This window comes from Amblyraja radiata, chromosome 3, assembly GCF_010909765.2.
Source record: "Amblyraja radiata isolate CabotCenter1 chromosome 3, sAmbRad1.1.pri, whole genome shotgun sequence".
In the NCBI taxonomy this organism is placed as follows: Eukaryota; Metazoa; Chordata; class Chondrichthyes; order Rajiformes; family Rajidae; genus Amblyraja; species Amblyraja radiata.
Window position 1 is genome coordinate 114,289,712 of NC_045958.1, and position 22,235 is coordinate 114,311,946.

The 22,235-nt window shown below is 47.0% G+C and overlaps 1 protein-coding gene across 1 annotated transcript in view; it reads right to left on the reverse strand.

The window, feature by feature from the left end:
- iqgap2 (IQ motif containing GTPase activating protein 2) overlaps positions 1-22,235 on the reverse strand; it is a 306,105-nt gene that overhangs the window by 160,241 nt on the left and 123,629 nt on the right. The window contains exon 3 of the mRNA XM_033018621.1: positions 1,976-2,132. Within this exon, the coding sequence (XP_032874512.1) occupies positions 1,976-2,132 (157 nt within the window). The remainder of the gene's footprint in view (positions 1-1,975; positions 2,133-22,235) is intronic.

The window sequence follows — 22,235 nt, forward strand, 5'->3', positions numbered from 1 at the left end:
GGCGATCGAAGTGGGACCGGCCCCGCGAGGCCATACGGCTCAAGCGACCACGTTAGGTCGCGCTCGCCGCATGCAGTCGCATGCTCGTGGGACAGGCCCTTGAGGACTCCGCTGCTGTGGGAAGGAACAAAGGAGGAGCTGGCGTGTGGGGACCGCCGTGAGGGAGGGGGGGAAGAACAGAGGAGCTGGCGTGGATACTGTTTATATTTTGTAACTTTCTCAGCACCTTTATGCGGTGACTATTGGCATACCTTGGGTAAGCAAGCAAAGAATTTCACTGTGACTTGTCACATGTGACAATAAAGTATTCATTCATAATTGCAATGGGAATGGCAAGGGTGTACAACAGTGCTTTATTGGGTGAGGTACATAAGAAAATAGTCAAGGTGATTTGTTATCTAGCTCAAGTCTAGTAGCGTTGAGGTCAAATCAGGTCCAATATTCCTGATTCTGCTTTGGTGGGTGGCTACCAATGTTTTTGTTGCAACCAATGACCAGTGTTAAGCGATGCCCATGTTAGGGGAAGGATTTAATGGGAACCCGAGCAGCAACATGTTCCACACAGAGAGGGGCAGGTATATGGAACGAGCTACCAGAGGAGGTAGTTAAGGCAGCATTTAAAAAGGTACATTTGGGACAGGTACATGGATTGGAAAGGTTTAGGGGAATATGGCCCAGGCATGGGCAAATGGGACTTGCTCTGATGGTCAGCATCGATGAGGAGGGCCAAGGAGCAGGCTTTTGTGCTGTTTAAGAAAGAACTGCAAATGTTGGAAAATCGAAGGTAGATAAAAATGCTGGAGAAACTCAGCGGGTGCAGCAGCATCTATGGAGCGAAGGAAATAGGCGTCTGTGCTGTGGGACTCTTATAACTCCAAGTACTAAAGCAGCTAGGCTTCTGGAACAGGCTTGGGTTCCACTGCAAAGGTACCACACAGCCAACCAAAACCATCATCATGGCTCCAAGATTGACCATATAGTAAGATTTTACAATGACAAAAGTGCCTGGTGTCTTGGCTCAATGGGAAACACGACTTTGGGGGAAAAACAACAGTAAACTGGGCAAAAAAAGAAAATGTGCATCAAGGAATTAATTCCCAGACTGTTGAGCTATGTATTGGTACCAGTGTATTTGACTCCAACCCTGAGAGTCAGTTCCTTCTGATGTTTCCATTCAGGAACGACCTTTAAGGGCCAGTCCCACGAGCATGCGACCTGCATGCGGCAAACGCGACCAAACCGGAAGCGGGGGCCGCGCGGAGGTCGAGTGATCCCCGTACAGGGCCGGTCCCACCAGCATGCGCCTGCATGCGGCGAGCACGACCAAACCGGAAGCGGGGGCCGCGCGGAGGTCGAGTGATCCCCGTACAGGGCCGGTCCCACCAGCATGCGCCTGCATGCGGCGAGCACGACCAAACCGGGCCACCAGCATGCGCCTGCATGCGGCGAGCACGACCAAACCGGAAGCGGGGGCCGTGCGGAGGTCGAATGAGTGACGTGAAGTTCGAGCGAAGTCCACGGGAAGTTCGCGCGTGACGTACAGCGTCGAGACGCTGCGCACGCCCGTCGAGCCGGTGCATACGGCCGCAATGCGGCTGCGGGCCGGCAGGCCGATGCCGCGCGGAACTTTTGAACACGGTCAGATTTTCGGACCCCAGCGCAATGTCGGGACCAGCTCCGCACAACTCCATACGGCTCCGGCGATCGAAGTGGGACCGGCCCCGCGAGGCCGTACGGCTCAAGCGACCACGTTAGGTCGTGCTTGCCGCATGGAGTCGCATGCTCGTGGGACAGGCCCTTTTGGCTTGGAAACTTCAATGAGATATTCAAGGGCTACTGCCAACCATATTAATTATACCATTGGAAAAAAAACTATCTATCAGGAGAAGGCGACCAGTTATACACCGTGGAGGAATAATTGATCACTATGTTCTGAAACAGAGGTCCTCAGCCCCATGACAATTGATTTCTGTACCTTGAATCTTGTTTGTTCAATATCGTAGATCTTTCGCTCGGGCACCAACTTCGGAGCATAGAACCTGGCAAGTTTAACAAGATAGACTCCATTCCTCAGTCCGTCCTCGAGCTCAGTGGTCGGGGGCAATTCTTCACGTAGACAGGCTTCTATCCATCTGGAAGAGAAAAGTTATAAGTAAGTAAGTTGTTTAAGAAGGAACTGCAGATGCTGGAAAATCGAAGGTACACAAAAATGCTGGAGAAACTCAGCGGGTGCAGCAGCATCTATGGAGTGAAGGAAATAGTCAACGTTTCGTTCCGAAACGTTGCCTATTTTCTTCGCTCCATAGATGCTGCTGCACCCGCTGAGTTTCTCCAGCATTTTTGTGTACCTAAGTAAGTAAGTTTATTGGCCAAGTATTCACATACAAGGAATTTGCCTTGGTGCTCCGCCCACAAGTAACAACATGACATACAGTGACAGCAAAAATAAACTGAGGATGGCTGGTTTAAATGAACATCTTTCCGAATATCACCACGATTCACACATTGTTTGACATCTAAAATATGATTACGAAGAACGGATGTCCATTCGGGACATTTTTTTGGTACTGTTTCATAAAGTGGTGCAGCGGTAGAGCTGATGCCTTGCAGCACCAGAGACCCGGGTTCGATCCTGATCATGGTGCTGTCTGTACGGAGTTTGCATGTTCTCCTCGTGATTTCCACTTTCCTCCCACACTCCAAAGACGAATGGGTTTGTGGTTTAATTGGCTTCTGTAAATCGCCCCTAGCGTGCAGGGTAGTGCTGGTGTATGGAGTCATCGCTGGTTGGCACGGATACGAGGGTCGAAGGACCCTTTTCCATGTTGTATCTCTAAAGTCACACACACACACACACTTTGATTGTTCATTCTTTTCCGTTCCTATTTTGAGCTTCACTGAATGGACTTTGGAAATGGGAGGGAAAGAATAAGGAAAAACAACCACATTGCTTCTGACTTATATTTGTTGCAACATAGGAGGACATTTAGCCCACGTAATCTGCCAGCACTCAGAGCATTCACATTCTTCCGTTTCCCTGCAGCATATCCTCTCTCACATGCCCTTCAATCCCTCGTGGATTATGTTGCCATTCACCTATACTAGGGTAGCAGTTACTACAGATCCAGCTAACCCACCATCCAGCTAACTCACCACCTTCCCTCGCATTTCTCAAATATATCTCAAATATATTGGGTGGCAGCGGTAGAATTGCTGCCTTACCGCGCCAGAGACCCAGGTTCGATCCGGACTACGGGTGCTGTCTGCACGGAGTTTGTACGTTCTCCCCGTGACCTGCGTGGGTTTTCCCCGGGTGCACCGGTTTCCTCCCACACTCCAAAGACGTGCAGGTTTGTAGATGAATTGGCTTGGTGTAATTTTTAAATTGTCCCCATTGTGTGTAGATTGTGTTAATGTACGGGGTAATCACTGGTTGGTGCCGAAGGGCCTGTTTCCGCGCAGTATTTCTAAACTAAAACTAATCTAAATATCACTTTATTCAGTAGAAATAAGCAACTGCAGATGCTGGTTAATACACAAAAGGACACAGAGTGCTGGAGTAATTCTGCAGGTCAGCGCTTTGTGTCCTTTGTATATCGGGCCTGTCCCACTTTCACGAGGCAATTCACGAATTTTCCCCCTTGATTCAAACTCGCAGAATGTTCGCAACGAGCCCGTAGGAGCCCGTAGAGATATCGTAGCGGCTCGTTACGCCAGCCGTATGTAGTCGTGGCATCAGGTAAGTCGGGACGTTTTTTCCAGCCCGATAAAAAATGTCCACGAGTAAAAAAATGGTCGGGATGAAAGAAATTGCAATTTTTTACTCGTAAGGAGGGCATCGAAATAGTCGTGGGAATTGGTAGACATACTCGTAGGTGTTCGTAGGAGTTCGTGAACATAGTGGTGGAAGGTTGTTGGAGTTTGTAGATTACCACCATCTTGATTTTTTTTTATTAGGTCCTTTAAACTCGGCAGAGGTTTTGAATTAAGTCGTGAAAGTGGGACAGGCCCTTAATTATATTCAACTTTATATTAAAATTTTAAGCTTGCTGAATAATATCAATTATACCTTTAACTGCCTTTGCCTCAAGGTCAAACTCCCACCTAACCCTGTCCTTGTAACTTCCCGAGGTCAACTATAATATTTGTCCAGTTACATTCCTGAGAAATGTTATTGCACTATAAAGTGTTATATCAATGTGAAAGGGTATTTGAAAGGTTTTAACAATTTCAAGAAGTGTCTCAATATTTAAACTATCTTCAGCTGCATTTGAACCAGAACATAGAATAACACAGCACAGGAACAGGCCCTTCGGCCCATCATGCCTGCACCAACCATGAAGATAATCTAACTAATCATATCTTCCGGCACATTGTCCATGAGCACTCGATTCCCTGCTTGTTCATATGTTTAGTTAAGTTTAGAGATACAGCGCGGAAACAGGCCCTTCGGCCCACCGAGTCCACACTGACCAGAGATCCCCGCACATTAACACGATCAGACACGCACATTGGGGACAGTTTTTACACAAACCAATCCAATTAACCTACAAACCTGTACATCTTTGGAGTGTGGGAGGAAACCGGAGATCTTGGAGAAACCCCACACAGTGGGCGAGAACGTACAAACTCCCCACAGTCAGCACCCGTAGTTGGGATCGAACCCGGGTCTCTGGGGCTGCAAACACTGAAAGGCAGCAGCTCTACCGCTGCACCACCATCTAAGGATAGAGAGCCCCCAACTGAGGATTGTGATCCATGCTAAAAGTATAAACTAAAAATTGGCACAATATTTGTAACTAATTGCTTTTTAGAGTTCAAGGTTTGGATATCTAGCTTCAGATCAGGGAGTGGGAAGGTGATGAATTTTAAGTGACTGCGCTGAAATGCAAATTTCATTCTTGCTGCTCCTAGGGTGGAAATATCCAACACTAGAGGGCATAGCTATAAGGCGAGAGGCAGAAAGTTTAATGGAGATGTGCGGGGCAAGTTTTTTTTTTTTACACAGAGTGGTTGGGGCCTGGAATGCACTGCGAGGGGTGGTGGTGGGGGGCAGATATGATAATGGTGTTTCAGAGTTATTTAGATAAGTATATGGAGGGGTAGGGTATAGAGGGATATGGATTATGTACAGGCAGGCGAGGTCAGTTTAACTTGGCATCATGTTCCGAACCTGGTATCATGTTCGGCACAACCATTGTGGGCCGAAGTGTCTGTTCCTGTGCTATACTGTTCTATGTGTAGGAAGGAACTGCAGATGCTGGTTTAAATCGAAGATAGACACAAAATGCTGGAGTAACTCAGCGGGACAGGCAGCATCTCCGGAGAGAAGGAATGGGTGACGTTTCGGGTCGAGACCCTTCTTCAGACTGCAGAAGGGTCTCGACCCGAAACGTCACCCGTTCCTTCTGCACTGGTCTATGTTCCTGTCCACAAAGGGACCTTTACCCACGGGGGGGGGGGGGGGGGGGGGGGGGGGGGAGTTGGTGTCAAACTTCAAAGAGGAATCAGAGAGGAAAGTGGAGAATAGCGAGTTACCAGGCCAACAACCTTTGCACCTTGTGCATTGGTTCCAAGTTCAATAAGTGTCTCAAATTAAAAAAAACCCATAAATTACACGATTGTTTTCCAGGAGCTCGCAGGAGTTCTGATGCTCGCAGCCTATTGCAATGTAGTTGAGCCAGGAGATGTCAACATGCTGAAACCAGGGTTGTATACCAGTCAAATAGGTTAATCAGTGATTAGAACGCAGTAAGGATGTGGTTATCTTCATCGCATTGGGCCTGTTGGGCTCAGGGGCATGGTCCCAGTCAGCGATCGAGCCAATTAATGGCCAGGCCCTGCCTACTCTGCGACTGCCTTCATCCGCTTCTTGCAGTGCTGTGAATCAGTCGACGATGTACGATTACAGTCAACCCATCCGCACTGACAATGGTTAGCTGTTCTCTGGATTGGAAAACAGGCTTCTCCAACCAGTTAATCTGATACTTGTTGGAGCAGCTACACACAGATCCAGAGTATACTGTAACTTCAATAAGATCAAAAGGAATGTAACCAAGTGAACCTGATATTTAACTGAGTGTGCTGAACTTTGTCTCATTGCCACCTTGAAGCTTTACACATTAATTAAATGTAATTATACCAGTTACATATTTCATATCGCCAAATATGACATCTCAGCATATGAGACACATCACCGTGGCACCGTTTACATATATTAATCCTAGGGCGGCACGGTGGCACAGCAGTAGTCACTGTCTTACAACGGCAGAGACCTGGGTTCGATCCTGACCATGGGATGCTGTCTGTATGGAGTTTGTATGTTCTCCCCGTGACCAGTGTGGGTTTTCTCTGGGTGCTCTGGTTTCCTCCCACACTCCCAGGTTTAGACAATAGACAATAGGTGCAGGAGCAGGCCATTTGGCCCTTCCAGCCAGCACCGCCATTCAATGTGATCATGGCTGGTTATCCCCAATCAGTACCCCGTTCCTGCCTTCTCCCCATATCCCCTGACTCCGCTATTTTTAAGAGCCCTACCTAGCTCTAATAATAATAATAATGGATGGGATTTATATAGCGCCTTTCTAATACTCAAGGCGCTTTACATCGCATTATTCATTCACTCCTCAGTCACACTCGGTGGTGGTAAGCTACTTCTGTAGCCACAGCTGCCCTGGGGCAGACTGACGGAAGCGTGGCTGCCATTCTGCGCCTACGGCCCCTCCGACCACCACTAATCACTCACACACATTCACACACAGGCAAAGGTGGGTGAAGTGTCTTGCCCAAGGACACAACGACAGTATGCACTCCAAGCGGGATTCGAACCGGCCACCTTCCGGTCGCCAGCCGAACACTTAGCCCATTGTGCCATCTGTCGTCCCAATTAGCTCTCTCATTAAAGCATCCAGAGAAGCTGCCTACACCGCCCTCTGAGGCAGAGAATTCCACAGACTCACCACTTTCTGTGAGAAAAAGTGTTTCCTTGTCTCCGTTCTAAATGGCTTACTCCTTATTCTCAAACTGTGGCACCCTGGTTCTGGACTCCCCCAACATCGGGAACATGTTTCCTGCCTCTAGCGTGTCCAAACCCTTAACAATCTTATATGTTTGTAGGCTAAATGGCTTGGTATAATTGTAAATTGTCCCTAATGTGTGTAGGATAGTGTTAACGTGCGGGGATCGCTTGATGGCGCAGACTCGGAGGGCCAAAGGGCCTGTTTCCGTACTGTATCTCCAAACTAAACTTTAACAAAACTGAGCGTAATTTAACACACTGATATAAATGCTCTTGCCGTGGTTCGGCTAGAGTTATGTTACCACTTAAGTGAAACATGCCATTGATTTGAGGATTAAAAGCTTGCTTTTAAAAAGCTAAAGGGCATCAAAGAAGAATTGTATAAGAATATTTCAGCTGGATCTCTTTCAATCACCCAGCCCTAAGCTCAGATATGTCAACCAGCATTTAACATACAATATTATTCTTAATTGCAAGAAAGTAACATTGATCAATGTCCATATTAGCAATACATTATTACTAACTTCATGATCTGGCTATCAAAAATACGCGTACATTTTCTCATCAAAGGTTATCGGCTTGGTGTCTTGCGAATCCGTATTTTCCTCTCCAATTACTCTTTGATGTTTGCTACCATCTTTTCTCAGTGGGTAAATGCCTTATCTTCCAATATTTTATTGTAATGTAGGGGGAATCTATTCAGTCCCTTGAGCTGAGTTTAGCTTGGAGATACAGCGCAGAAACAGGCCCTTCGGTCCACGCCGACCAGCGATCCCCGCACAATAACACTATCCTACACAAACTAGGGACAATTTACACATACACCAAGCCAATTAACCTGCAAACCTGTACGTTTTTGGAGTGTGGGAGGAAACCGAAGATCTCGGAGAAAACCCACGCAGGTCATGGGGAGAACGTACAAACTTCGTACAGACAGCGCCCGTAGTCGGGATCAAACCCGGGCCACCGGCGCTGCATTAAAATCGTTTCAAGGCAGCAACTCTACCACTGCTCCACCATGTTACCTTCTGGTGAAAAAGGATGGGTGACGCTTCAGATTGTGAACCTTCTACAGACTTCAACATTGAACTGCTAGATGCACCACACATCTCTGTCCTCCAGTTCCTACGGACTTCCGCCGCTGGAAGTACAGGATTTTGGTGTGCGTGCTTTATCATCGTTCCTTACAATGCTATGTACGACAGCGATCGCAACTTCTACTGAATTGTGGATGGCCGTTGGCTCGCTAGAAGCTCATCCGCTTCCTGACAAAGCTCATCAGGTTCCCGACAAAGTTTAGCCCTGACAAATTTCGGGGCTGACATTCCTGACAAAGTTAAGGAATAATGGGTCGGCCATTTGGAACTGAGATGCGAGTCAGCTTTTTCACCCAGAGAGTTGTGAATCTGTGGAATTCTCTGCCATAGAAGGCAGTGGAAGCCAATTCAGTGTAGACAGTTAGATATAGCTCTTAGGGCTAAAGGAATCAAGGGATGTGGGGAAAAAGCAGGAACGGGGTACTGATTTTGGATGATCAGCCATGATCATGTTGAATGGCGGTGCTGGCTCGAAGGGACAAATGGCCTACTCCTACACCTACTTTCTATGTTTCTATGTTTCTATGCCCCCAAGGAGAAAACCTCAACGGTGAAACATTGTGGAGGATGGTGGTTGGCCATTAGTTAGAGCACCACAAGGGCTGAGACGGCAGAAGGAAGCTGCAGCCAGAAGAGACTCCCAACCATAGTGGAGGCCAAGCTTTACACCAGAGATAGACACTAAACGCTGGAATAACAGTGGATCAAGCAGTATCTCTGGAGAAATGGAATAGATGATGTTTTGGGTTGGAACCTTTCTCTAGACCAGTTACGACCTGAAACATCACCTATACATTTTCTCCTGTGTACAATACAATACAATACAATTCAATTTATTGTCATTTGGACCCCTTGAGGTCCAAACGAAATGTCGTTTCTGCAGCCATACATTACAAAACAAAAAGACCCGAGACACAACACAGTTTACACAAACATCCATCACATCGTTGTGATGGAAGGCAAAAAAAAACTTATCTCTCCACTGCACTCCCCCCCCCCCCGATGTCAGAGTCAGAGTCAATGTCAAAGCCCCCGGCTGGCGATGGCGATTGTCCCGCGGCCATTAAAGCCACGCCGGGTGATGCAAGGTCGCGCACCGGGTCTTGGTGTTAGAGCCCCCGGCGGGCGCTCGCAAAGTCCCGCTGCCCTTCCAAGCCGCGGGACTTTGCGAGTTATGCGTCTATCTTCAGCAGACCCGCTGAGTTATGCGTCTATCTTCGGTATAAACCTGCATCTTTAATTCCGAGGCTGTGACCTCTAATTCTACACTCTCCCACTAATGGAAACATCATAAAATGTGCTTGCTTGGACATGTTTTCACAAAAAAGTCACTATATGCCCCACCCACAGCATGTCAGCAAGCAGGGCAGACCCTAGTTCCTTCAATATGTCTCCGCCATCAAGTTCTTGTAGCTACATCAGATTACAGGCAAAAATAAAATGCCATTAGAAGTGCTCTTCTGAGGTTCAAACTTTGCAGTCATAGGTTAGATGCAGAGTCTCTTGCCCAGAGTGGGGGGATTGAGAACCAGAGGGCACAGGTTAAAGGTGAGGGGGGGGGGGGGGGGGGAAGATTTAATAGGAAACTGAGGGGTAACCTTTTCACACAAAGGGTGGTGGGTGCATGTAATGAGTTTCTGGTGGAGGTAGTTGAGGCAGGGACTACCACAACGTTTAAGAAAAATGTATACAGGTACATGGATAGGACAGATTTGGAGGGATATGGGCCAAATGCAGGCAGGTAGGACTAGTGTAGATGGGACATGTTGGTGTGGGTAAATTGAGTCTAAGGGCCTAATTCCACGCTATACAAGACTCTAAAATATTGATGGCCAGGGTATTGCTTGGTGGTGTATTAATGGCCTTTTTCCTTAGTTGCCTGGATGGAGAGGGAATAGAAATGGCTACCACATCGAGACTATTAGACTGGTCTTCTTTTTGCACAGGGATCACATCAGGTCTTTCCCCCAGACTGTTTGGTTAACTCTGGCACGGAGATCTTTGGCACAATAAGTGGGAATTTCAGCGCTCACGGCCAATGTTGGTCTCTTTATCTCATGGAATCAATGAGACCGGGCAAAACGTGGGAATGTTGATAGTAGATAGAGCATAATCAGGGAAATTATAGGCCAGTGAGCCTCACGTCATTGGTAGGGAACCTATTGGAGAGGATTCATTGGGATAGGATTTTCTTCCATTTGGATGAGAATGGGTTAATTGGAGCCAGCCAGCGTGGCTTTTTGAACGGCCCATCATGCTTTACTAACGATTACGCTTTTTTGAGGAGGTGACCTCAAGGTTGCCATAGAGGGAGTGCAGAGAAGGTTCACCAGACTGATTCCTGGGATGTCAGGACTTTCATATGAAGAAAGACTGGATAGACTTGGTTTATACTCTCTAGAATTTAGGAGATTGAGGGGGGATCTTACAGAAACTTACAAAATTCTTAAGGGGTTGGACAGGCTAGATGCAGGAAGATTGTTCCCGATGTTGGGGAAGTCCAGGACAAGGGGTCACAGCTTAAGGATAAGGGGGAAATCCTTTAAAACCGAGATGAGAAAAACTTTTTTCACACAGAGAGTGGTGAATCTCTGGAACTCTCTGCCACAGAGGGTAGTTGAGGCCAGTTCATTGGCTATATTTAAGAGGGAGTTAGATGTGGCCCTTTGTTGCTAAAGGGATCAGGGGGTATGGAGAGAAGGCAGGTACAGGATACTGAGTTGGATGATCAGCCATGATCATATTGAATGGCGGTGCAGGCTCGAAGGGCCGAATGGCCTACTCCTGCACCTAATTTCTATGTTTCTATGTTCCTATGTGACAAAGATGATCGGAGGGTAGAGCAGTGGATGTTGTCTAGAAACATAGAAACATAGAAAATAGGTGCAGGATTAGGCCATTCGGCCCTTCGAGCCTGCACCGCCATTCAATAGGATCATGGCTGATCATCCAACTCAGTATCCTGTACCTGACTTCTCTCCATACCCCCTGATCCCTTTAGCCACAAGGGCCACATCTAACTCCCTCTTAAATATAGCCAATGAACTGGCCTCAACTACCTTCTGTGGCCGAGAATTCAGCAGATTCACCACTCTCTGTGTGAAAAATGTTTTTCTCATCTCGGTCCTAGAAGACTTCCCCCTTATCCTTAAACTGTGACCTCTTGTTCTGGACTTCCCCAACATCGGGAACAATCTTCCTGCATCTAGCCTGTCTAACCCCTTAAGAATTTAATAAATTTCTATAAGATCCCCTCTCAATCTTCTAAATTCTAGCGAGTACAAGCCGAGTCTATCCAGTCTTTCTTCATATGAAAGTCCTGCCATCCCAGGAATCAGTCTGGTGAACCTTCGCTGTACTCCCTCTATGGCAAGAATGTCTTTCCTCAGATTTGGAGACCAAAACTGTACGCAATACTTCAGGTGTGGTCTCACCAAGGCCCTGTACAACTGCAGTAGAACCTCCCTGCTCCTATACTCAAATCCTTTTGCTATGAAGTCTAGATGGATTTTAGTAAGGCATTTGATAAAGACCCCCCATGGGAGGCTGATCCAGAAGATTAAGATGCAGGGGACTAACAGTGGATTCAGAACTGGCTCACTGATAGAGTCTGAGTATTTTGGTCGAAGGACATCATTCAGGCTGGAGGTTTGTGACCAGTGGAGTTCCGCAGGAATCTGTTTTCCTTTAGGAAGGAGATGAGGAGGAATTTCTTTAGTCAGAGGGTGATGAATCTGTGGAATTCATTGCCACGGAAGGCTGTTGGGGCCGTCAATGGCTATTTTAAAGGCAGAGATAGATAGATTCTTGACTGGTATGGGTGTCATGGGGAGAAGGCAGGAGAATGGGGTTAGGAGGGAGAGATAGATCAGCCATGATTGAATGGTGGAGTAGACTTGATGGGCCGAATGGTCCTCTCACATGAAAGCAAGGTTGCTGGGGTTGTGGACAGTGAGGAAGGCATTTAAACTATACAGCAGGAGAGGGATGAGCTACAGAAATGGTGGAGAAATGGTGGATGGAGTTTAACCTGAGCAAGTGTGAGGTGTTGCATTTTGGGAGGTTGAATTAATGGTATGATCCTTGATAGAGGGATCTACTGAGGGATCTTGGGATTCAAGCCCTTAACTCCTGGAAATTGGCAACACAAGTAGACAGAGTGGTACAGCAGGCATATGGTATGCTTGCTTTTGTAGGTTGGGCCATTGGGTATACGGGTCAGGAAGTCATGATGTAGCTTGATAGGAGTTTGGTTAGGCCGCATTTGGAGTACAGCGTGCAGTTCTGCTTGCCCCATTGCAGGAAGGAGATGGAAGTTTTAGAAAGGGTGAAATAGTGGCTCCCCAGAGTGATGTCTGGATTCGAGGGTATTGGGGAGATGTTGGACAGACTTGGATTGTTTTCTCTAGAACGCCAGAGGTTGCGGGAAGGCCTGATGGAAATATATGAAATAAAGAGAGGTAGAGGTGGATAGTCAGGACCTAGTTCCAAAGGTGGGAATATCAAATACTGGAAGGCATAGTTTTGTTTGGAGATATAGCGCAGAAACAGGCCTTTTGGCCCAACAAGTCCATGCCAACCAGTGATTCACACACACACACACACTAATACCATCCAACACACACTCGGGACAATTCATAGTTATACCAAGCCAATTAACCTACATTCTCCCTGTGACCGCGTGGGTTCCTCCCCCCCCCCCCCCCCCCCCCCCCCCCCCCCGAGATCTTTAGTTTCCTCCCACACTCCATAGATGTACAGGTTTGTAAGTTAATTGGCTTGGTTAAGGTGTGAATTGTCCCGAATGTGTGTAGGATCGTGACAATGTGCGGGGATCGTTGGTTGGCGCAGACTCGATGGGCCGAAGGGCCTGTTTTCGCACTACCTCTAAACTAATCTAACCTTCATCTTCCATGGGGGTTGACTAATGCATGCAAGCCTTGTGACAGGTGCTTGGCAGTCAAAATGGGTTAACAGGTTTATACATTGTGAAACAATGGGAAATGTTGTATTATTCCAGTGAATGCTTTATTTGAGCAGTTAACCCAATGCTTCCCAACGTCCTTTTGACTGGACTTTAAGAAAGGTTTAAAACACAGCCATTATTGGATAATACGTTAACACAGTGGACTTTGAATGTTATCTTCGGAAAGATGCTGTAAATGAATAGCTTACACTTAATCCACTTAGTCAGCAATGTGTTCAGATGAGTTGGTTTCCACCAAACAATTTTCGGGCATGTCCATTTGTGTTTTGTGGTTTATATTAGAAAGTCTAGCTTAGAGGCAGCAAAGCTGTTCAGTTAGAAGTCTCAACACGTTGCTGTGGTAATGTCAGTGTCTAGATGTGTGCTGCATGTATTGCCATGGTTTGTGTAGAAGGTGACCTTCTGTAACAGTCCCACTTGGTACGCTAGTTAATATTTAATCACAAAGGCATACTTAGGCTGCTGCACACATGTGGGAGTCAGCACTTCAAAAGGTTCAATATATTACTTTGATACAGGATGCTTAACCCTTGAAAGTAATGATGGAATTTTTTGGGGCATATGGTTTCCAAATGTGTTGCTCAACACACTTCCTGAAAGTCTTGGGATAATTGAAGGACCTTGAACTTGCGATACCAACATTCACATTGCTGGTTCGTTTATCTTGGCTGGAATGAGGAAATCATCATCATCAGATATCAAGGCAGCAAAGGGGGTGGGTGGGGGAAACAGGAGAAAGTCTTTAGTTTGTCCCTTTCCCTGAGTTTCAGCTTCCAGATGCTTCTATAACCAAGCAGGTGATGTTTTTCACGTGGCACTAGAGTCAGCGTGGAAACAGGCTCTTCAGCCCAACTTGCCCACACCGGCCAACATGTCCCAGCTACACTTGTCCTACCTGCCCGCATTTGGCCTATTACCCCTCCAAACCTGTCCTTTCCATGTACCCGTCTTCTTAAATGTTGGGATAGTCCCTGCCTCAACTATCTCCTCTGGCAGCTTGTTCCATCAGCCTATGAAAAAGTTACCCCTCAGATTCCTATTAAATCTTTTCCCCTTCACTTTAAACCTATGTCCTCTTGTCCTCGATTTGTCTATTCTGGACAAGAGACTCTATGCATCTACCCGATCTATTCCTCTCATGATTTTATGCAGAATCAAATATTGGACAGATACATGAATTTAAAAAAAAGGTTTAGTGGAGGGTAGTTGAGACAGATACTATAACAACATTTAAAACACATTTGGACAGGTACATAGACAAGAAAGATTTAGATGGATATATGGATCAAACGTAGGCAAAGGGGACTAGCTTAGACGGGCCTTCTTGGTCATAGAGCCATGCAGTGTGGCAACGGACCCTTCAGCCCAACATGCCCACATTGACAGCGACAAAATGGGCCAAAGGGTCGGGTTCCGTGCTGTGTAACTGTGTCACGTAAGTGTCTAAACTTGCCTTCATTCACAGTCCTTCTTTCCAGCTACACAAGCAGATGGGGGTTTAGTTTAGTTTAGAGATACATAGAAACATAGAAAATAGGTGCAGGAGTAGGCCATTCGGCCCTTCGAGCCTGCACCGCCATTCAATATGATCATGGCTGATCATCCAACTCAGTATCCCGTACCTGCCTTCTCTCCATACCCTCTGATCCCCTTAGCCACAAGGGCCACATCTAACTCCCTCTTAAATATAGCCAATGAACTGGCCTCGACTACCCTCTGTGGCAGAGAGTTCCAGAGATTCACCACTCTCTGTGTGAAAAAAATTCTTCTCATCTCGGTTTTAAAGGATTTCCCCCTTATCCTTAAGCTGTGACCCCTTGTCCTGGACTTCCCCAACATCGGGAGCAATCTTCCTGCATCTAGCCTGTCCAACCCCTTAAGAATTTTGTAAGTTTCTATAAGATCCCCTCTCAATCTCCTAAATTCTAGAGAGTATAAACCAAGTCTATCCAGTCTTTCTTCATAAGACAGTCCTGACATCCCAGGAATACAGCGTGGAAACAGGCCCTTCGGCCCACCAGGTCCGCGCTGACCAGTGATCCCCGCACACTAACACTATCCTACACCCACTTGGGACAATTTTTACATTTACCAAGCCAATCAAACCTGTACGCCTTTGGAGTGTGGGAGGAAACCGAAGATCTCGGAGAAAACCCACACAGATCACGGGGAGACCGTACAAACTCCGCACCGACGGCACCAGTAGTCGGGATTGAACCCAGGTCACCGGGGCTGCATTCGCTGTAAGGCAGCAACTCTACCGCTGCGCCACCTTGACCGCCCTAATGTCGTGAATGATTATCCTAACCTATTCCAAATTTGTCCGCATTTTCCCAGATCCCCAAGTGGGCTCTAGACCAAGCATCAATTTTAATAATTTCACCTCATTTTCCTAACATGGAAAAAAATCTTGTTAAAAGCACCTCATTTTAGGCTCATTCCCAGACTAGGTGTAATTCTCTCAGCCAAGTACTCTGCAGGAGGGAGCACTGAATCTTCAACTTCAGGTAAACTATTCTTACACCCCAAACATCTACCGTTCCTTGCCTCTGCACATGCCGTGTGGGCCACTGAGTTCTTCTAGACATCTACCTTTTTGCTTCTGACGTCCAATCTATTTTAACTAATTGCCATATTGTTCAATGTATCTGTACACTGTCAATGGCTGGGCATCAGAAACCATCAAATCTCTGCTCTCCAACCGCAGGTTCAGAGTTCACCTTGGACAGAACAAGAGTGCATGGAGAATGCAGAAGAATGGGCTCCCGCAAGGGTCAGTTTTAGCCCCAACCTTGTTCAACCTTTACACAAATGACCTACCCACCACCAAATCCCGCAAATTCATCTATGCAGATGACATCTGTTTCGCCTTCCAAGCACCAGATTTTGGTACATTGGAACAGGTGCTCAATGAAGACCTTGCTAAACTGGACGAGTACTGCAAAACCTGGCGCCTAAAACCAAGCCCAGCAAAAACGGTCTCCAGTGTGTTCCACCTCCATAATGCAGAAGCCACAAGAGAACCAAACATCTATCTGAGCAGGACCAAACTGAAGTATGCCCCCACTCCAACCTACCTCGGAGTGACCCTTGACAGGACCCTATCCTTCAAGGAACATCTCAAAAAAACAGCAGCTAAGGTGAAGTCCAGAAACAATCTCCTCAGTAAGCTTGCTGGCTCAAAGTGGGGGGCAGCAGCCCCCACACTGTGCATTTCAGCACTAGCCCTTGCTTTTTCTTCAGCCGAATATTGTGCCCCTGTCTGGTCCAGGCCATCCCACACACACCATGTGGACACCCAATTGAACTCAACAATGAGGATCATCACAGGAACAATCCGCTCAACACCACTCCCCTGGCTCCCTGTCCTATCCAACATAGCCCCTCCACACATCCGGCGAGTAGTCCTCACTCAAAGGATGCTCCAAAAGACCAAAAACTCCCCTCACCTGCCAATTCACATGGACATCTTCAACCCACCCACTGCTCGACTTCCATCTAGACGACCAGTTTGGAAGAACCCACCACCAGCTGATTTCACCATCCAATCAGCTTGGAAAAAGGAATGGGAGTACATGGACGTCCCAAATAAACATCTGGTGTCAGACCCCACCCTACCGGTCCCTGGCACCAATCTCCCAAGGAAGCAGTGGACGACGCTGAATAGATTCAGGACTGAACATGGCCCCTGCTTGGCCAGCCTTCACAAATGGGGCAGCAGCCCAACCCCACGGTGTGCTTGTGGAGAGCAGCAAACAATGCAACACATCATTGAAGCATGCCCTCAACAAAGACTCAAAGGAGGACGTCACCCTTCATACAGCAGATCAAGAGGCAAGAAGGAACTGCAGATGCTGGAACAATCGAAGGTAGACAAAAATGCCGGGGAAACTCAGCGGGCGAGGCAGCATCTATGGAGAGAAGGAATGGGTGACGTTTCGGGTCGGCACCCTTCTTCAGTAATTTCTTCTTGATATTAACTGGTTTCTCTTTCCACAGATGCTGCTCGACAGGCTGAGTTCTTCCAGTGTGTCTGCCTTTGTTTCAGATTCCAGTATTTGCAGTGTTTTATTTCTTCTCCCCCCCCACCACATGACAATTTTACCCGACAACCATCATGCGGTCGACGCTTCCATTACAAGACTAGATGTAAAAAGCTGCAAAGTTAAACTTTCATAATCAATCCTATTGCCAATTGGGGATGTTTCCTCCCTCGATGCTGCCATCCAATAAATGTTGTATGCAGGTAGACACAAAATGCTGGAGTAACTCAGCGGGTGAGGCAGTTCGGGTCTCGACCCGGAACGTCACCCATTCCTTCTCTTCATAGATGCTGCCTCACCCACTGAGTTACTCCAGCATTTTGTGTCGACCTTCGATTTTCTCCAGCATCTGCAGTTCTTTCTCACACAGATGTTGTGTGCATGTGCTCCCACCATTGCCTTGTCCATTCTCCATTTTGATTAAGTTGAGACATCTTGGTAGAAAAATCCATGGAGTGAAATTGTGGTGATTAAGGCCCGATGACATGAAATATAGAAACATAGAAAATAGGTGCAGGAGTAGGCCATTCAGCCCTTCGAGCCTGCACCGCCATTCAATATGATCATGGCTGATCATCCAACTCAGTATCCTGTACCTGCCTTCTCTCCATACCCCCTGATCCCTTTAGCCACAAGGGCCACATCTAACTCCCTCTTAAATATAGCCAATGAACTGGCCTCAACTACCGTCTGTGGCAGAGAGTTCCACAGATTCACCACTCTCTGTGTGAAAAATGTTTTTCTCATCTCGGTCCTAATCCTTAAACTGTGACCCCCTTGTTCTGGACTTCCCCAACATTGGGAACAATCTTCCTGCATCTAGCCTGTCCAACCCCAGAAGAATTTTGTAAGTTTCTATAAGATCCCCCCTCAATCTTCTAAATTCTAGCGTGTACAAGCCGAGTCTATCCAGTCTTTCTTCATATGAAAGTCCTGCCATCCCAGGAATCAGTCTGGTGAACCTTCTCTGTACTCCCTCCATGGCAAGAAACAATGCAGGAGAGGTTTTGTTTTAAACACTGAATTTGTGACGCTATAGCGTAGGCAAGTTCAGGATTGGTTCAGGAGACAGATGAAACTGCAGACGCTGGAATTTTGAACAAAACACAAAGTGCAGGAGGAAATCAGCGGGTCAGGCAGCATCAGGGGAGAGAATGGGCAGTTGATTCTTTGGAATGGGTCATGATTCTTTAGTTTAGAGATACAACATGGAAACAGGCCTTTCGGCCCACCGAGTCCGTGCCGACCAACAATCCCCGCACACAAACACTATCCTACACATACTGGGGACAATTTTATATTTTTTTCCGTCCAAGCCAATTAACCCACAAACCTGTACGTCTTTGGACTGCGGGAGGAAACTGAAGATCTCGAAGAAAACCCACGCAGGTCATGTGGAGAATGTATAAACTCCGTACAGACAGCAACTCTACTGCAGCGCCACCATGCCGTCCTCCAGCACTTTGCAATTTTTTTTCTTCATTTGTTCTTCTGTCCAATTAGTCACCATGAATGAACCATATTTACTATGAATTAGATGTAGGATCTGTGCTGTCGACCTGGCCTTGTGCATTGGTTTTCCATACCTGTAACCTGCCTCGAAAGGAAGTATGATGCTTTGTGCACAAGGATGAGATGTAAACATTGCAGGCCAGACGCAATTCTCTGCTATTCCAGTATCAGAGGTGGCACGGTGGCGCAGCGGTAGAGCTGCTGCCTTACAGCGCCAGAGACCCGGGTTCGATCCTGACTACGGGTGCTGTCTCTACAGAGTTTGTACGTTCTCCCCATGACCTGCGTGGGTTTTCTCCGAGATCTTCTGTTTCCTACCACACTCCAAAGACGTACAAGTTTGTAGGTTAATAGGTTTGCTATAAATGTAAAATTGTCCTTAGTGTGTGTAGGATAGTGTTAATGTGCGGGCATCGCTGGTCGGTTAGGAGTGGGTGGGCCGAAGGGCCTGTTTCCGCGCTGTATCTCTAAGCTAAACTAAATGCATCTACATCCAGCCAAAAAGGCGATGAGATTTAGATCTGACTAAAAACAGACCTGACAACCTAATTTGTATGCTTAAGTATCAGGATCAGGGCTGAAGTTAGTATTTAAAGAGAAGGAAATGTGCACATCAAATTTGCAAGTGGCTTTCAAGGTTTATGGAGCACTGAGCAGGAAACACTCTTTATATTACTTTAGCCGGCATCCAAGGCAATGGGGAATTTAAATATAGAGGCAGAGTGATACAGCACGGAAACAGGCCTACTGTGTTCATGTCAACCTTTCTAACCTATCTATACTGATCCAATTAGCCTGCTTTCAGACTGTATTCTGAGACATGCCAATTTAAGTATCTGTCCAATTGATATAATTGTATCATACTGCCACCTCATTAGACAACACGTTCTAGATATCAACCACTCTACAGCGCGGAAACAAGCTCTTTAGGCCCACAAGTCCACGCCAACCAGCGATCCCCATACTCTAGCACTATCCTTCGCATACTCGGGGCTATTTACAATTTAACCTACAAACCTGCACATCTTTGGAGTGTGGGAGGAAACGGGACAACCCGGAGAAACCCACGTGGCCATGCGATGATGTGTTGCATTTTGGGAGGTTTAACACGGGGAGGGCCTACACAGTGAATGGTAGGCCTCTGGGGAGTGTTGTAGAGCAGAGGGATCTAGGTGTACAGGTGCATGGTTCCTTGAAGGTCGAGTCGCAGGTAGATAAGGTGGTCAAAAAGGCTTTTGGCACTTTGGCCTTCATCAGCATTGAGTATAGAAGTTGGGAGGACATGTTGCAGTTGTATAAGATGTTGGTGAGGCCGCATTATTGTGCAGCTTCTCTGGCAGCGTGTTCCATGCACCCACCACCCTTTATGTGAAAAAGTCACACCTCAGATTCCTATTAAATCTTTTCCCCTTCACCTTAAACCAATGTCCACTGGTCCTAGATTCAACTACTCTGGGCAAGAGACTCTGTGCATCTAGCCGATCTATTCCTCTCATTATCTTATACACCTCTATAAGATCACCTCTCATCTTCCTGCGCTCGAAGCAATAGAGACCCAGCCTACTCAACCTCTGCCCACAGCTCAGACCCTCTAGTCCTGGCAACATCCTCGTAAATCTTCGCTGTACCATTTCCAGCTTGACATCCTTCCTATAACACCTTGCCCAGAACTGAACACAATACTTTAAATGTGTCCTCACCAATGCCTTATTCAACTGCAACATGACCTCGCAACTTCTATACTCTGAAGTATAGTCTGAAGAAGGGTTTCGGCCCGAAACGTTGCCTATTTCCTTCGCTCCATAGATGCTGCTGCACCCGCTGAGTTTCTCCAGCATTTTTGTGTACCTCCTATTGTCAATACTCTGGCTGATGAAGGTCAAAGTGCCGAAAGCCTTTGTGACCACTCGATCTACCTGTGACTCCACCTTCAGGGAACTATGTACCTGCACTCCTAGATCCCTCTGCTCTACAACACTACACATAGCCCTACCACTCACTGTGTGGGTCCTGCCCATGTTAGACTTCCCAAAATGTAACACCTCACATCTTTCTGCATCAAATTTCATCAACCATTCCTCAGCAATTTTTCATAACCATTTTCACTATCTGTAAATTCAACCACTTTTGTTTCATCTGCAAATTTGTGGTGTATGTTCTTATCCATATCATTGATATAGATGACAAACAGTAACGGGCCCAGCACCGAACCCTGAGGCACACTACTAGTCACAGGCTTCCAGTCCGAGAAGCAACATTCCACCCTCCATCACCCTCTGCTTCCTTCCATGAAGCCAACTTTCTATCTATTCAGCTATCTCTCCTTGGATCCCATGCCATCTAACCTTCCGGGGCGGCCTACCATGTCGAATGCTTTACTGAAGTCCATGTACACAACATCCACAGCCCTCATCGACCTTTTTGACATTTCGTCCCTGGGAAAAAGATTTTGACTGTTCACCTCATCTGTGTCTCCCATGACTTTGTATTCCATCTGTAACACACTTGTCTGCCAAGAAGCTTGCCATGAACTAAAATATCTTTCGCACTTCATTGTCTTTTCACTGGGCATGTGATGAACTTGTTTCCCCCAAACAAGGGCTGTATCAGCCACTTTCCTCATGCAGGTATAAATGTCAACAAGCTTATCTGATAGATGTCCCTTGTGGTTGACTGGAAAGATCCTTGACAAAGCAGCTTAATATTAACATGACCTTCACAGCTACAGGAACCGCCAGAACAGCCCTCAACTCTGCCTGCAGAACCGCTTGTCTTTCTCGTCTCAAAACAGTGGTGATAATAAATTATATTTCCTGGCAAAGACTTTGTACTTTTACAACATGTTTCACAAGCGCCACACTTTACAGCATTGGCTCAAACTTGAAAAGAGCATCAACATCTCTCGTTTTAGGTTTTAGAGATACAGCGCGGAAACAGGCCCTTTGGCCCCACTGAGACGGCACCGACCAGCGACCCCCGGCACATCAACACTATCCCACACACAATAGGGAAAAATTACATTCATACCAAGCCAATTAACCTACAAACCTGTACGTCTTTGGAGTGTGGGAGGAAACAAAAGATCTTGGAGAAAACCCACGCCGGTCATGGGGAGAACGTACAAACTACGCGCAGACAAGTCCACGTAGTCAGGAGTGAACTCGGGTGTCTGGTGCTGTAAGCACTGTTATGCCCCCTGTCCCACTTAGGAAACCTGAACGGAAACCTCTGGAGACTTTGTGCCCCACCCAAGGTTTCCGTGCGGTTCCCGGAGGTTTTTGTCAGTCTCCCTACCTGCTTCTACTACCTGCAACCTCCGGCAACCACCTGTAACCTCCGGGAACCGCACGGAAACCTTGGGTGGGGCGCAAAGTGATGCTGATGAGAAGCACTTGATCAAGTTAAGGGCAGTCACGGTGGCGCAGCGGTAGAGTTGCTGCCTTACAGCGAATGCAGCGCCGGAGACCCGGGTTCGATCCCGACTACAGGTGCTGTCTGTACAGAGTTTGTACGTTCTCCCCGTGACCTGCGTGGGTTTTCTCCGAGATCTTCGGTTTCCTCCCACTCTCCAAAGACGT